This window comes from Anopheles funestus, chromosome 2RL, assembly GCF_943734845.2.
Source record: "Anopheles funestus chromosome 2RL, idAnoFuneDA-416_04, whole genome shotgun sequence".
Lineage (NCBI taxonomy): Eukaryota > Metazoa > Arthropoda > Insecta > Diptera > Culicidae > Anopheles > Anopheles funestus.
The window spans coordinates 69424794-69442520 of NC_064598.1; the positions used below are offsets into that span (position 1 = coordinate 69424794).

At 39.9% G+C, this 17727-nt stretch overlaps 2 protein-coding genes across 4 annotated transcripts in view; one reads left to right on the forward strand and one right to left on the reverse strand.

The window, feature by feature from the left end:
- The window catches only part of LOC125766320 (E3 ubiquitin-protein ligase TRIM9), a 103081-nt gene that overhangs the window by 23312 nt on the left and 62042 nt on the right, over window positions 1-17727 (reverse strand). For both annotated transcript variants that reach the window (XM_049432158.1, XM_049432157.1), the window contains exons 2-4: window positions 7094-7189; window positions 6602-6733; window positions 6256-6357 (exon numbers count right to left, since the gene is read on the reverse strand). In XM_049432158.1, coding sequence (XP_049288115.1) covers window positions 6256-6357; window positions 6602-6733; window positions 7094-7189 — 330 coding nt within the window. The remainder of the gene's footprint in view (window positions 1-6255; window positions 6358-6601; window positions 6734-7093; window positions 7190-17727) is intronic.
- LOC125766341 (uncharacterized) lies at window positions 10197-13193 on the forward strand. Of its 2 annotated transcripts, XM_049432196.1 has the most exons (4): window positions 10197-10606; window positions 10736-11965; window positions 12055-12301; window positions 12383-13193. In XM_049432196.1, the coding sequence occupies exons 1-3, from the start codon at window positions 10553-10555 to the stop codon at window positions 12259-12261; spliced, it is 1491 nt and encodes a 496-aa protein (XP_049288153.1). In that variant the 5' UTR covers window positions 10197-10552; the 3' UTR covers window positions 12262-12301; window positions 12383-13193. The 2 variants fall into 2 exon arrangements, with proteins under 2 accessions (XP_049288153.1, XP_049288152.1); XM_049432195.1 differs by having other exon boundaries at window positions 12055-13189.

The following is a 17727-nucleotide window of genomic DNA, read 5'->3' on the forward strand; positions in this document are numbered from 1 at the left end:
TTATCCATTTCTGGATATTTGCGATGTGTTTGTACCACTTCGTAGAATCGTTCGCACTCGTCTTCTTCAGCATACCAATTATGACTTGGTTTACTCTTTCCACTTGTCCGTTTCCGCGTGGAACTCCTGTCGTAATTTCAACTCGTGCAATGTCTTCGTTCTCACAGTATTGCTTGAAATCGTTTGATGTAAACGCGGTTCCCTTATCATGCACAATACGCCTTGGATTACCAAATGCTTCGCTCTGCATCTTAAGTCGTTGAATAACTTCAAACGAATTCGTCGTCTTAGTAGGGTAAATCCAGGTATACTTGCTAAACGCATCTACTACCACAAACAGGTACCTATACCTTTTCTCCGTAATGTCCATTGGACCTAAATGATCCACGTGATAGGTGTCAAACGGAATATCACCCTTCGGAATCGAGTTTAGTAGTCCTTCCGTTTTTCCTCTTTTCCGCTCAGAGAGGATACACTTCACACAACACGCGATGATTTGTTTCACTTTCTCAGTCAAGTTCGTAATATAAAACTCTCTTTGAATAATGGCCTCTAACTTACGTGCTCCAAGATGACCATTATCGTGTGCTCTACGTATTAACTCACTCTGCATATCTGATGGTACAACGATAAGTTCCCTACCTTGAACCACTTTCATCAACAAATCATCACTCATCACATAATCTTCATACTCTTGAGTTTTCAATAGTTCGATAATCACCTTAATACGTTCATCACTTTTTTGCGACCTTTTGAGAGCCTCGATCATTGGGTCGTGCGTAACTATCATCACTGGTGCTCTACTCAAAGCATCGGCATGCTTCATCGATGATCCTGATCGGTGCACTACTTCGTACTCGTACTCTTCGAGCATTAAAGCCCATCTCGCGATTCTAGCCGATAGTTCTTTCGACTTTAATGTTTGCTTAAAAGCCGCACAATCAGTCACAATTTTAAACTTAATGCCAAACAGATAAACACGAAACTTTTCCACAGCACGAACCACTGCCAAAACCTCCAAGTGATACGCACTATAGTTCTTCTCGGCACTAGATGTCTGTTGGCTCATGTACGCAACCGGATGAAACTTATCATCGTCATTCTTTTGCATTAATACAGCTCCGTAGCCATATTTAGACGCGTCCGTATGCAGTTCAGTTTCACTATTTTCGTCGTAAATCCGCAACACAGGGTCGGTTACCAAAACACGTTTCAACTCGTCGAAGCCGTTTTGCTGTGCTTCACCAAACTCAAACGGAACATCTTTCTGCAGTAAATTCGTCAAAGGTTTTGAAATCGTCGCGTACCCGGCAATAAATTTTCGGAAATAACTAGTTAGTCCCAAAAATCGCTGAAGCTCCTTTACATTCTTCGGTACCGGGAAAAACTGCACTGATCGTAATTTGGCTGGTGATATGCGGTAACACCCCCCGCTTATCACATAACCCAAATACTCAACTTCTTTTTTCAAAAACTGCGATTTCTTCCAGTTAAACTGTACACCGTATTCACTCGCTACTTTCAATAACTCCCTGATTGTTTGAAAGTTTGTTTCTTCGTCACACGATGGAATTATCAGATCGTCCACGTACACTAGAATTCGACCGTCTTTTATCAATTCGCGGAACACATCAGCAACGAATCGGCTGAAGCTTGCTGGACTGTTTGCTAACCCAAAAGGAGTTCTAAGAAACTCGTACTGTCCCGCGTGGGTAACAAAACCGGTGTACCGCTGACTCGCTGTTTCTACCGGAACATGAAAAAACGAATTTTTCAAGTCGAGCGTGGTAAAAACACTTGCCGATTTCAAGCGATCAATCTGATCTTCAATGTTTCTCATAGGAAAACAATCCTTCACCATCTTCCGATTTAGTTCGCGATAATCCACACACACACGTAATGTGCCGTCCTTCTTTCGCGCAAGCGTAACGGGACTCGCGAAATCACTCTCACTCTCTTTGATTATACCCGCCGCCAACCATTCTTCGATTGTTTTCTCCAACACAGCCTTTTCGCCCGGCGCGAATCGCCTAGGTGAGGAACGCACTGGTGTGTCATCATGCAAAATGATTTTTGTCGCGACACGACATCTCACTTCTTTACTTGGTTGATAAGCCGAAATCAACTCTTTTACTTCTTTTGCGAATCGTGGGGGAACATCGATTTCGTCATCTTTTTCGCGCAAGATCGAAAGAACTTCATTTGTTGTATCACACGGGCTTATTTCCAGCCCGGCTGTTGTCATTGTCACACCAAAATAATTCAGCGAATCTCGTCCCAAAATTGCTTCATATGACATACACTCACTCGGTACAACAAAGAACCTTATTCCACGGAATACGTTACAGTTTACCGTGATGTCCGTTTCGAAAAAACCGATGGCTTTTGTTTTCACGCCTCCAAAACCACGGAAACACGTTGTGGTATCACTTAGAGTAGTACCCCCGATCTTGTTATGACACGTTTTTGTCATAAGGTTATGTTTGCTACCACTGTCAAACAAAGCCGTTACCACCGTATTGTGGAACAAAACGTCGATCAATCCCTCACTTTCTTCCATCACATTCACTTTAGCAGGAACAACTTTTTTGTTTTGCGCACACTCGTTGGACTTGTGGCCGTATGCCTGGCACGAAAAACATTTCGGACCGCCTTGCGCCTTTGTGCAAGCACGAGCCTGGTGTCCTTTCTTTCCGCAATTGTAACACCTTTGTTCCGTCTTCTTAGTATCCGGCTTGCTCGCCGTGCCTTCTCGTTTACTTTCTGCATTATCGGTTGCCTTCTTCTTTTTCGTTTTGAGAACCTTTTCATGGTTCCGTAATTTTTCCTTAAGCTCGCGCACCGTTCGAGCCTCGTATAGAAGAGATTTGTAGAAATCATCATCCGTGACGCCGTTGGCAACATACTCGCACAAACTTGGTTCATCGAGATCGATTTGTTTGGCTATGCGTTGCATTTCATACAAATACTCCCTCATTGTCTCGGTCACTCCTTTCTTTCGGCTTGAAAGGATACGATGCACATCACTCGATCGCACTAATGGAGCAAATTCATCAACTAATTCTCTCTTTAGCTTCGCGTAGCTCGACACATTGCGTAAGGAAAACACGAATTTTCTCGCAACACCCGTCAACTTTTTCCGCAACATGATTAGCCGTTGCTCATCATCCCAACGTGCGGTTTTCGCCACAGATTCAAGGTGAGACAACCAAAGTTTCACGTCTTGACCTTCTTCTGCTCCAAAACTCTCAATACTATCTTCGATATCGCGGAACGTATAAACTCGTCGCGATCGTCTTGGCGATGATGTTCGCAGAGCCGTTTGAAAAAGTTCACCACCGGACTCGTCGTCGTCATCGACATCTTCGCTTTCGCCTTTTGTATTTTCTAGAGGATCATCCTCTTCGTCAACTCCTTCATTCTCTTCACCATGAATCGCTTGAGCACCCTCGCCTTCTTGGTTTTCGGGATTGTTGTTCAACGATTCCACACTACGTCCACTCTTGGGTGTACCGACATTAACTACCGAAGCAATCGTTGCCCGATATTCCACTATTCTGTTGGCCATTTCCACTTTGCCACCAGTGGTGTTTAACGAATACTTTTCACATTCACGCATCAGGCCAACTTTAGTGAAAATTTCACATAATTCCTCTACGGTACCCATGATGTTGCGCTGTTTACTCGCACACAAAGAAAATGTTACAACCGAAATTTCCACACAGGAACGTCACAATTTGTTGTAAAATCTTCACAGTATTCCACACAGGAATTACAACGCATCACGGGTTTTCCACACAGGAACGTCTCACAGGTTTCCACTCAGGAACGTCACAAATGCTTAATGAAAAGCCTCACAAATTTCCACTAAGGAACGTCACAAATTGCTTAACGAAAAGCCTCACAATTTCCACTAAGGAACGACACTGGTCAGAGGGATAATTTACTCATTTCCCGGACGAGCCCCCATGTGAGAAAGGAATTTAGAAGTTCAAAACAAATTTCGCTTTATTCATTTAAACCCAAATCCAAACTGCCCCAGTTCAGCCGCGCGCGCCGCTTATATCCCCTTACCGCGCTGAACTCACACTCACACACGCTCGCGTTCATCCTCGCTCACACGCTCACACACACTCTCGCTCACACGCTCGCGTCACCCAACTTCACATGTATTAACACTGGAACGCGACACAAAAAAAATAAAAACAATATATTCTTCCCTAACCGAGGATATGGCTCTTTAGCAGTTCATAAATCTATTCCAACAATGCAGACAACGATATTATCTGCTTGCTAATCGAAACCGGAAAGTCACCTACGCGCCACCGCATTCTATCAGTTTATTGCTCCCGGCATGGATTTCCCCCATTGCAGAGGTACATCGTTTTTCCAGTCGGTCACATCGCAACCACCAGATAAGGGGAATTAAAAATGCATTTTAATTAGTCGCAAATGTGAATCGCTCATCAGACGCAACGAGGGATTACGTTGTTCGCAGTTTTTCGCACAAATCGAATGGTATCAGGTAATGTGTGAAACTTTTGGCAAACAATGCTGCTGTATACAGCCCAACCAGAGCTGCCACACAAATGGAGGATTATTATGATGCTTTAAATGAAATTAGCTTGTCCAAGAAATTGATGGAAAGTGTCCTGAATAGAGTGTTATTACAATCAATATAAATTTTATGACAACTTTATACCTTTAAGCAGTTTAACTGACATTTTGTATTTAATACACAAAATAATAATTTTTATTTTTGATTACCTTGCAACAAAAATTTAGCTCTACCAAAGTTTTATACAAAGTAAATTCGTTTATTCTATTGTGTTGATCTCTAAACTCTAGCAGCTTTGCAATTATACGAATAGAAGTAAACAATATTTGAATGAATAAAGAGTGAGAACAATATTTAACCCATCTTTTGTATGTTACGATCATTGAATTAGTACTATGTCTGTGCTCGGGGTAGATTTTCTTTCTTACCAGAAAAAACCTTACCATTTTAGGTGAACCACAACCATTTCCTATAACGAACGGACATAACCAACGGTTCGGAAGTGGTTTTGCTTCTGCTTTTGAAACTCTCTCACCTCACCCACCCCTGGCCAACGTATACTTTGATGTTGTTTGTGTGGATTCTATTGGCCATAAGGGCAGACAAAAACCATACGCATGAAAGCGCTTTCCCGCGAATCCCAAAAAAATCAACTGATTTCACCCCAGTAGGGCAATGCCTATAGTGAGTGAGAAGTCGTAGCAGGATACGGGATCCCCTAACTGAATCGTTTTTCAGTACGCTTTGGTTAGTGTTTCCGTTGCTCTCGATACGGAAGCGAAACTTTCCATCTGAAAACAACTACAACTGCTAAACAATACAAAACCATCCACATGCGTCACCGAGAGAATAAACAAACGGTATCAAAAGTTTTCCTAACAAAACCAAACATGATCCTTGTGGGGAGAGAAAAAAAAACCAAACATGATCCTTCTACTAACTATCGGCGGGTAGAAAAAGTGTGGATTTTATTGACTGTACAGTAAAGAATGTATAGAGTTAAGCAAATGTTTTTACCAGAAGATATTCGCTATAAAAGTACGATCATTCAAAAATATATTTTCAAATCGTATTAACAAATTTAAACAAAAAAAAATCTTTATTTAATTTACTTTTTTACTAAATTTTTATTTAGTTGGTTTCAAAAATCATCACTTTTAAAACTCATTGTTATGCAATGGTTACGTGTGTTTTTTATTTAAACAAACAAAGATGCAATGGAAATTTCCATTCGCGGTCTAGCGCAACGTACGCAACGTTGCTCAAAAACAAACAGAACCGTATAATAAATTTTATTTTTTCTGCTAACTTCGAACGTTAAACAAACCCATGAGCCTACCCCATGGACAGCAGGAGCACTTAAATATTTTATGGATTTTTCTTTCGTCCCTTTGACGCCAACGATATCGATAGCGGACATCTCAATGGATGGTTGTTGCTGGTTGGTACATCGTATGGTTTTACTGCAATGTTGCAATCGTAAAATGATATCGAAACGATGCCATATGATCTAGTTGGGATACAAATGTTTCACAAATCGCTTGAAAAGGAAAACAAAACCCAAAATTCTGAATTCTCCTATAGGAAATAAGGATTTAAACAACTACTCGTATACGATTTTATTTGTTTATTATTTATTTCCAATAAAATTTTAGCCCTTCGAAGTAGGAAAAAAGTATTATATAGGAGTAAATTACCTGCAAAAATGCTGCGCTATCCGTTTCCTTCAGTGCTTCGATGCAAAACTGAATTAGGCCGGTGGTTTGCTGAAGTTTCCCAGTACAGCTTGCCTGTTGATCCTGTAATGGAAAGCAAAATTAGTATTAGTGTTTGATATAGTTCAAACAAGATACGCATCAAACGTTCTCGAAGCTTCACTATCTAAAGCACCAAACTTTTCCCCATACAACGTTCATCTTCCTGATAGGATCGCATTGATTATTGGGCAGCATCCCTGCCGAGGATATCATTACCAAACATTCCCGTATCGCAAATCAAAGCGGTCCGTATCAGGGACTCGGTTTACACCCAAATCAATCTTACCTTTAGTGTGCGTATTTTGGCTTCCTTATCGCTTCGTATTACATCGAGCAGGACATCCCTTCGGGCGTTAATGGCCGCTATCAGCGCCTCGCACTGTACCGCAACCAGCCGCTCGAACTCGATGCACGTATCCTAGAACGAAAGTCAAACGAATGCGTGTGAGAAGGTTGTACCGGTTTTGGCAAAGCGTTGGGAAAAGCACACGTGGCACGCCACGATGGGAAAAGCCCTTTTGGGTCGATCGGAGAACAAAGGGATTGGCTAACGCGTGTATCGTTTTTCAAAAAACAGTGGAAAACCGATGGAGAGGATTTCCCATCGATATAAACGGTCGGCTATACAATAGGATCCACTTTCGCGAATTCTCGTTCGGAAAAGGGGAGTAAATTACAGAGCGGTATTTATACTAAACCGGAAACGGAACATGATTTTGGAGGCTGAATTTCGGTGTAGCGAGGAGTTAGCGATTTTGCAGGTTCATATGGGACTCACCGTCACTTTATCGCTCATTCCTTTCAGTCTTTGGATGAATTCGGTTGTAGAACGCGCCTTTTCCGAGAGCTGCTGCAGATTGTGTGATAGTTCAGTCTGAAAAGAGGAAAAAACATGAGGCAAATTAATATTTTTAATGTTATCATATGTGATTATTTCAATATTAAATTTAGCTCATCAAATTCGTATTATGTGCATTAATAAAAGTATAAAAAAAGATAATTTTATGAAAATTCTTCTGCAAATATTTGTCAATGATCTGTAATTAAAAAATATGTTTATTTTTCAGCTTAAAAACATTTTTAACGACAGGCTGCAACATGACTAAACGGGCTTCTGTATCCATTTATCGAGAATGATAAGAGAAAACTTCCTTATCATTTAATAAGGAATGAAAAGTGCTACCTCCTAGGAAAGTTATTTGCTTTCCACAGAGAAAATCGATGATAAGACTGATTGGAACCCATTCAAAACACTTTCAAATCATTCGCTTTCATGAAGGTTAGTTAGCTTCTGCTAAGGTAAGCATATCCTGATCTAAAGCAGCAGTTCTACGCAATGCTGCTAGCAATGCCTCCAGTAAATGGTTGAACAAGATGGCATTTTCCCTGCACGTCGCTCGGTTTGTGCTGAAACGAGTAATTAAGGTGCCAGACAGCATCAATAAAATTAAACCGGCACACGGATGTATTCGTGATGCTACCGGAACCGGAACCCCAACTCTGTTGGGATCTCCTTGCGTAGATGCAGCGCAACATACCAAGCGTTTACAGCCGCTGCATACGTTTGCAGACATTAATTTGAAATTACACGCAACCGATGTCGTCTGCCGCTAGCTATTGAGAACATCAACGCACAAATAGGGGTTTTGTGAGGGAAACATCACTACAGACTACAGAACTGTTGCGAACATACCATGCTAAAGGGGTTTTTCCCCAGTAGCTGATAACTTCAGCTGTAGAGCAAAATGGTTCAACCACAACCGGGGATCGACAATGAGTGAATGGCATCTGTTCCGTTTACAAAGTTGACTCCACTTGACGGGAAGCATTTATTCAGGAAGATTGTTCAGGAACAGTTCGTAATCCCTTTGGTACGAGTACAGTACCAAGAGCACGCATCGATGCACCCAAACGGAGGAGCTCTTGAATTAACGGATAAAATGAACCATTGCTGCAGTTTATTGCATTCTGTGGAACTTTTACCGAAGCACCGATTGTTCTACTTAATAACAAGTTTGTAACGAAATTTATAATGATTTTTTATCCTGAAAAATAAGTAACAATCAACTTTTGTCGCACTGTTAAGTAAATATTATCAATGATGAAATATTAATTTATATCAAATGGAGAAACATTGTCGATTACAAAACATTTTCTTAAGTAGTACTACCAGACCTTTCTCTAAAGAATTAAAATCCAAACTTTCCGTTATCCAAACCATACAACTGCGTGCATTTAGTTTCAGTTATTTTCCAAATTTATGGTGTTACCCGCATTTATGTTCGTAAAATGCCTTCATTAATTTACATGATAACAACTTCTGAAACATAAAACAAAAGCTTAAAATACACACAAACAGTTTGTTGAATGCATAATGAACTACTGTATCTAAACTTCCCATCAGCAAGTAACGAGATTCCCAAAAAATGTGGGCCAGTTTCGCTGCTTAGCACAGCACAGTTCTCGCGCTAAATTTGGCAGAAGCAAATAAAGGAAACCGGAAACATTTGGTACTATGTAAAAAAAACTGGCACATCAAATAGCGCCGTAAGATAAGACCTCATGATCGGTATGCGCGGGAAAATTCAAACTATTCACTAGCAACACAAAATAGCTCTTTAGCTCAATCCTCCCCTTACCGTCTGCACTCATTTGGACACGATTCTCATGATCTGGTTGATAAAAATGGAAATTATTACTAAACATGCGCAAAAACATCCAAATTATGCAAGCGGTGGTCTAATTTCCAACGCTACCGAACACCGAAACTGAACTATTCCGGCGGCATAAAAACGGCAAGTGAAAAGTTTGCTTTAAAAATGCGATAAAAGAAAACAGTAAATTTTACCGAAAGTTTTGGACACCAAATTGCCATCATTTCTATTCTCTTGAATGGAAATATTAGATCATTTCTTGCTTAAAGAGAAACAGAGATTGTGGCATAAGAATAATGCCGAATGTCGGTCACATGAATGGTAAATGCGATAATATACGCCATTATCTCCAAATCACCAAGCCATCAAATTTTCCACTCACAAATGTAATTCTTATTCATGTTTGCAAATGGCGCTCGGGAGTGTCATCTATCATGCTTTTTTTGCGTATTCCTTAATGGAGTTTACAACTTTTAATGCTAATTTCACAACACTTTATCGTTAGTTATCGTACCTTAGTTTTCTCATGGCTGGTCCTCCAAAAAATCGCGTTTTGCGCACTTTCGTTATGCATACCTTGTTTTTTTTTTTAAAAGAAAACACTTTCTACTTAAAACACACAAATTTGAGTAAAGTTATGAATAGCGTAAGAACATATTACAACACTAAAATAATAAAATTAACCTAAGAGAAAAAATTATGTGAAAACATCTTCAACAACGCTCTAGCTCACAATGCGAATTGAATCGCAGCCGAGTTCCTTCATCCAGCAGTGGCTCTTTTTCGCAGACAGAAAACGATTTCGTCATTGATGAAAAGCGCTTGTACAACTGTGGTTCTTTTTCCTACCTTTTTTTGCATTCACTATTGACACAAATGAATTGTGGTACACGTACCGAAACAGTAATTACCACCAAACGCATAGTTTCCGTACGAAAGTCGGGCTTGTGTTGGTCGAAGGTCGGCGATAGACAGTATGTTTGTTCTTTCATGCTCTGATTTGGAGAGACAGAATTGTGGTTCAACCATGGAAATTTCAGGTTAGCACGCAGACAGTACGAGCGAAGGGAAAAACAAGTTTGTGTACCTTTTGCAAGCGTACACATGTGTACAAAAATTTCCACGAAAGAGCACTATAAATTGATAGTATATTTTACTACGCTAGAAGCTAATTTATCATGCTTAAAACATTTATAAAGCCATTTTTAATAGTTGAGCTTAATGTAGCGCTCAAAGAGGAGTCTCTTCTTTATAATACTATATGGAAAGACATCAGATTCCATCGAGTTAAACAGTTTTGTCTAACTTTCCCTGTAGGTTGTATGATGTATGTTGTTTTGGATTATTTTACAAACAAAGCTTTTCGAAAACATTTTAAACCACATTGTAAAATATCTAGATATTAGCTAGTATGGCTTCAGTTTCGCTTCGTTCTTTTCCACAATCCCTTAAAAAATCTGTTTTCATTTAGATTTGTTTGCGCAAGTGTTGTACGGTTCGTGTATCTGGATACTACCTATATATGAATACCTCATGGTGAACGATCAGCAAGTCTCACTTATACGCCATTGGCTCAGTCTACAATGGCACGATTAAGTTCATCGTTGTATCTTCTAGTGGGTTGCTTGCTGCTTCAGGTAATGTAATACGATTAAAACCGTCGATGTTACTCTCGCAGTTTTACTATTTCACAACCTGTTTTCTACGTTACTACTAAAGTGTGCAAAAATGCTAATTATCTCCATTGTACGCATCTATACTTATAGCGCACATTCGCTGATCCACGCCCAGAGTTTGGTTCGATCGGCACAGTGCAGTCGAGTTTGACTATCAAAAACACTGCCAACTCAATCACACCTTTGCTCGAAGCAGTAGACGATAGAAATGGGTTTGAATTAAAAACGGATTATGACCTGTTCGTCCAGGTACTGCCTCTAATGGAATCCCTCGGTACCCAAGTGACTGAATTAGGTCCTCCGATAGCTAGTGCGATTGTCACGGCCGTGCCTAAAACTGACAGAAACTATGATGGCGTGTTTGATCCAATTGTAAACGCCATCGCTGACTTACAAGACTTTATCGATACAGAACAGGCCTCCACGCGTACAACCTTGACAGATCTGCTCGGGGTAGATATCGACCATCTGTTTGGTGATTCTTTTGGCAACATGGCTAATGCACTTACGCAGGTGGAATCTGCAATGCTACGTTTGAAAGGTGCTCTTAGAACTGCAATCATACGAAACGGCAGAGCCCAAGTTGATCCGACTATTGTGACGAACGTAGTGGTCGCAGTTAGCTTTTTTAAGGCGACGATATCACCGGTGGAGTACACCATTCAGTCCACTATTGACAACATTGAGCTTGCAGATGATTTCCTCTACAGTCTGGAAGACATGAACGAGTCGTTGTTACAAGACCTACAGACGTACACCAGCGAATTCGAAGATTCGCTAACAAATGACATGGATCTGGTAGAAGCAGCAATAGACGACTTGGAAGATGACTGGCAGGCGATAAATGATGGGTTGTCTGATGCCACATCGAATATTGCCTCGTCTAGCGAATACGAAGACGGCGCCTATGTAGGAGTGGAAAAATTCAGATCCGCTTTCTCAGCATTGTACACGTATACAGAAAACATTCCGGATGATATTGAGGCATACATCGAAACTGCAGACACCTACTTTACGGATTATGTCGAAATTCTAGTGCCACGGTCCTACGAAGCTATCACATACCTGATCGAGGTGCTGGTTGCAGGTGGTCCACATTCACGATTCTGCTTCTTCAAGTATTCGCCCCGGCTTATCAACTATTACGCAATGCTCATTAACGATGTGGAGCGATGCTACAACTTGGAATCGTACCGACTAGGCTTTCTCGAAGATGTGACTAAAGCGGTTTGTAAATTGATTCTGTTTGATGTGGAAGACTTGCTTGACAACTTAACGGCGTGCAACACAAAGACCCCACCAGGACCATGCCTTACTGCTGTAAGTATCATCACCTATCCACGGTGCATGATCAGTGATAAAAAGTGATATTCTTTATACAGTAATTGTTTGTTTATGCTTTCACGCAGATTGGACCATACTACATAGCATTGGGAGACAAGACAGAAGCTAAGGTGGCATCATTAGAAGCATACGCAGATGCCGAGTTAACTGCCAGTGTTAAACGTCTTGGCAGTTGTGTAGTTACCAGCAGATTAAAGAATATGCAGGCACTTGTTTCGGCCTCGGACGATGTCGAAACATGTCACGAGATGGGTCCACAAGATCCGAATTAGATTGCCTTGATTTTGCCCACAAATGCTTACGAATCGACAAGTAAGTTCGATTAATCGATTGCTGATTGCGAATGTAAAAGGATTCCTATATACATCTGTAATGTGTGTTTTATTTTCGTAGATCACAATCGGTAAGCATAATCCAGAGCTTGAGCAGAATGCATTTTTTGCCATGTTGAATAAATTTAGGTGGAAATATGCAATATACATGTTTCTGATTAGTTTGTGAATTTAATCTTATCTATACTATTACCCTGTACCAAGGACGGATTATTGAAATATGCCTTAAATATGTTTAATAATTCATTATGTGACAGGCGTTACTCAGAACAATGTTACCCCAAGAAGAAGCTTAATAGGAAGGAATGTAAAATTTTAGAGAGATGTTAAAACACCGCGATCATCAATACGAATCTACATAAAATTGATATGGGTCTAATCCAGATGTGGAAGTTCCACTGTGTTGGGCTCCGGAGGCGGTTTCAAATCTTTTTGGAGCCGGCTCCGGCTGTGGAGCTGTTTCTCCCATCACTAGTTGGGAGTAAGTATTGCAAAACCGGTAAAATTAAAATTTTTAAAAAGTTCAACAGTTTCTTCGGTTTTGTATAAGGCTCTAATTACCAACACTTCCTAACTTTTCTTTATGCAAAAAAAAATAAACAAAGCTTTAATCATGTAATACCGATTGCGAATTAAAACATAGAACTGCTTTAATGGGTACGGCTGTCATTCATAAACGTCATTCGGCTAATGCCATCAAATGGCAATGTTATTCAAGGTGGATCAAATTAGCCCCATGCGAACTTAATTTGATTTAGCCGATTAGTAATATAAAGAATGAAAAGAATATCTATCGATTTTTGGGCCTTCGATTTTCTTCTTCTTCGACCTACCGCAGCACACCTCACAAGACGCTAAGATACATCAGCTGGAAAACGTAACACAGCTGGAAGTTATATTCCACAGCTATAGTGGCTATAGTGGTTCAATTTACTTCCGACCAACCATCTTCTGATTGTTAGTAGTCAACTACGAAGGAAAATCGCTCCCAACTGCAGTGTGGTTTTATTTTACTGCATTCAAAATGCATTAAGTGCAGGAATGTTTTGGGGGAAAATGAACTATTTACCCTATCCACGGCTCACCAAGCCACGAAAAACGATCGGTAAAAAAGTGCCACTATGAACACCCCTGCAAAGGGTACAAAAATAAAAGAGGCTAAACCCATTAGTCAGCATGTGGTGGTTCATCCGTTGAAGGTCCGTAAAACTCGAGTTCTGCCTGCGGTGCGGATGAAAGGAATCAAATTTTCGCCATTGATTAGAAGATTTACGACTCATCCATTCGGGACCCATTCCCAAAGGCATGCTAGGAGTCGTTGGAAGGGAAAGCAATTTTCTTTGTAGGAAATGGCGTTTCAACGCCAATGACCTTACGTACGCGGTTAGTTGATTTGTCTGTCACAGCTTTAGCTGAACCGGAACTAGGTCAAACTGTTAACGGTGTGGAAATATTTCATATAAATGGACGCATTGAGCCCTGTCCAATGAATCGATGCAGTATCATAAAGAAGAAATGATCAAAAGACGAATACAAATCCCATGGTGAGTAAATTCTCTCTCTCTTCTTGGCTTTAACGACCTTACAGGTCACGCCGCCCATTTCTGATTTTTTTTCTCGATTAGAACGGCCTGGCCGTATCAAGACTTATTTTTACCACGTAGCAGGATAGTCAGTCCTTGCTACAGGAGGACGGTCCGGATGGGATTTGAACCCGGTGCTGCCGTGTGGACCGGCGCCGTTTATCACATACATGCACCAGCGAGCCGCCCCGCGGGTTCATGGTAAGCTTAAATAATGTACTGGTTTTAAATTAGCTCAGTTAAATTGGGAACACAGTTCTCCGCTTAGTTTTTATATAACCTTAAGTAGAAATAAGTTTGTATGCTCAGCCATAAGGCTGACATTATTAATAAATAAATAATAAAATAAGCTCTTCTAAGTCTAAGCGACTTATTTTTACCACATAGCGGGATAGTTAGTCCTTGGTACGGGTAGACGGTCCAGACGGGATTTGATACCTGGTTCTGTCGTGTAGAACCGGCGCCGTTTATCACATACACGACCGGGTCGCCCCAAGATACCATGTTAAGAACATGAAAAAAGTCCGTCATTGAACGGACAGAAATTTAACTTTTTTTAAATCTTCATGAAGATTATAGTATGTCAGTATGTAAACCTAACTTGAATAAAGGCTATAAAAAATGTTATAAAAAAGGAAGCTAAAACTTTTATAGTCTGTCTGTAATACTTGCATTGACTGTCTGCAAAATGCATACAATATTTGATATCATATATTTACACTTCCATCAGCACTCCCAGTAAACTTGGCTAAATTGCCGACCAGCTCTCGTTATGCCTCAATGATTTTCAACATATGCAAAGGCGTGGAAAACGATCAAACATCAAGAGTAAGCTGGCTGAATCCATATTTGCGTGAGCAATGAAGGAAACTCTATACACTTCTCTCGATAGCAAATTAGACATTTATTCAAGTGAAACGGTACAGCTTGATGAGGTTTTCGTTGCCATTGAACTCAATTCCTATGATGAGTTGTTGCTTTCACATCGTGCCATATGGTAATGTCTTAAATTTTCGATCATATCGATAAACACAATTTTCTCCTTAAATAAACAGCTTTGACACACCATCACAAAACCAATCTCAAATGCTACGTCTACAATTCACATCTTTTTTGCTATTCAATCATAAGCAAGGCACACATCAGCACGCGTAAATAGTACAGTCAAATATGTTTAAAATGGAACGCATCCTTCTTTAAACATTCGCAGTATTTATCCTTATCGAGGTAATGAGGGTTTTGCTGAATGGGTGGATTTCCATTTAACTGCACAAACTTTATGCCATTTAGGCATAGGTCGCTCATATCAGAGGAGCAACGCGGCCGACCCTCGGGAACAATGCTCCAATACATAGTAGAAAAAAGGCTAAACAGTGCTACCCATCGAAAGGGCAAGAGTTCAACCATTAAAAAACTTTGACTGTCATGCCTCGGTAAGAGATTTCTTCTTCTCGCCCACAACCTGAAAGGCTCGAAAAAAAACGGGGTGAAAAAGTTTGTTACTATTCCCTGATTCGTTATGAGATTGTTTGCGATTGGCAGAGCAACTGTTTTTCACAGTTTGCATTTGTACAGTTATCTGAAGCTATAGCGATAAAACAATCATTAGTGCAAGTTTTAACGATATCCATCATACATCAAATTATTGTTATACTGCCAGTTGACGAGGGTTGCGTTTTGCTAACTTTGAGCAATCTTTTTTTTTACTTTTGTTTGTTGGTGTTAGGCAATTTAAGCATTCAATTAAATTTTGGTAAAATTCCAAGCTGTAATTGTAATCTGAAGTTACTGGAAACATGTTGAATGATAAAATGTAAATTAAAAATCACTAACCTTTTCTTATATATTTTAACTGTCCGTAGTACACATTAGTAAATGCAAAATCTTTACGCCTTTAAATATAATTGTTTGACAACAAATCGTAGAAACATTTAAATAAAAAAAACTTTATAGTTGTTACGTAGCGCAATTAAATTAAAATTCCTTTCTTACTCGTGCTTGTACTAAAAACACCTTTGACAAGTGTACATCAGCCTTAACAACGTGCCAAGTGTAAAAGACACTTTATAACACGCGAGAACTAACAATGCGTGCGCCCAGTTCATGCAATGAAAAGGATGGAAACCAATACTAATTACTGGCTTAAAAAGGATAAACATTAATCAAAAACAAATATTCTTAGGATGCTACTTACACAAGCAAATGTATTATAATATAATATAATAGAGCAATATGAAAAATAAAGGACATACGAAACAAAACAAAATAAATGCGAAAATTCGCATGTTCGGAACGATAGGAATCTCTTAGCTTTTATAACTTCTTTCTGGGGTGTATACTCTCCATAAATGATTGGAAAGAAATGAAGTAGCGGGAAGGTTGATCACTAGTGTGTTAAGTGTTAAGAAGATTTGCTTTTAGCCGAACATATTTGCGTCGCAACGCCCCTACCAGCAAGTCCATGCGTCGACTAACAAAACTTAATAAATAATTGTGAGTAAATTAACTGAAATTTTAAATTAGCATACGCATATTGATTATTAATTAATAAAACCAAAGAATTAAAATAAAATGTATACGTTTAAAAACAACAATGGAAAATTTAATTTCGCTTTTACTCTCGTGGGAAACTCTTATAGAAATTCTGATGATAATGTATTGAGTATGTGAGTTGTACGATTAAGACGAATTGTTGTTCTTCCATTTTTTTTTGTCAAATAATCTAACTCAGCACAAATCGGTCAACATATTGGCCAACCTTTAAAAAAACAATCGTCCAGCTGCTTATGAAACGAATGAATTGAAATATTCATTTCCGTCGTACGCTTAGGAGGAGCACGATGATCGTAAAAACGTGAAACAATAAAACACTCTCCAGTGACCACCCACCACGGGTACAAAGGGGGGAAAAAAATCTCCAACTCGACCGTAAACCTCCCCTTGCATTCCAATGTTGTGAAAATACTGCTCCACACCATTCGCCCCCGCCGCTGTCGAAGGTAAACACATGGAAAAGCCCATAAAATCTACACATTCACTTTATGGCTCCACTATCAGCTGCTTGTTTTTCATTCGTTTACCTTTTGCTTGTGTGCAAATTGTGCCTTTTTTAACGCACACACCTCCAGCAAACACGGGGTAGAATATAGTAACCGGCCATAAAATATAATTCCGCATACTTTTGGTACACCTTACCAATGGCTCCCGGGAGAATGGTTACTACTACTGCCGCCACGAAAGGACGAAGGCGTATTATATGCTCAGCTGCCACACTCTGCCACAGTGGAACGAGGAAAAACGTCCGTTGATCGCTTTTGTTTCGTTTCTTTGGCACAACATGGCCGCTTCTCTGCCACCTGCAAAATCCATTGAGTGTACAGTTCATATTGGAAGCATAAATTAAATTTTCATATTTTATTTCTCAATTTTGTGCGCAAAAAGTTGAACATATCGAACATGCTGGTTCAACCGCTCGCGTGGCTTTGCCTGCACGCACATACACGATGAAGTGCGAAACTTTCGTCATTTGTTTTGTTTGCACTGAGACTCGGTGAGGGAAATGAAAACAAAAGGTAGCGCAAAGAAAAGCGCAATCATGCTCGGATGTTCATTCTTCCATTGTGGTAGCTTAAGATATCGTAAAGCACCATACCAAGCACTCTATTTTTGGGTGACGTTATGACATCGAAAAGTTAGAAAATAAGGTAACAACGTGAAAACCCCTCGAATGTGAGGTGAATGCAAAACAAAAAAAACCTGGCTGAGAAAACACCGTACAAACGAACGACAGAAAGGTAGCTACACAAATCACATCATGGAGGAG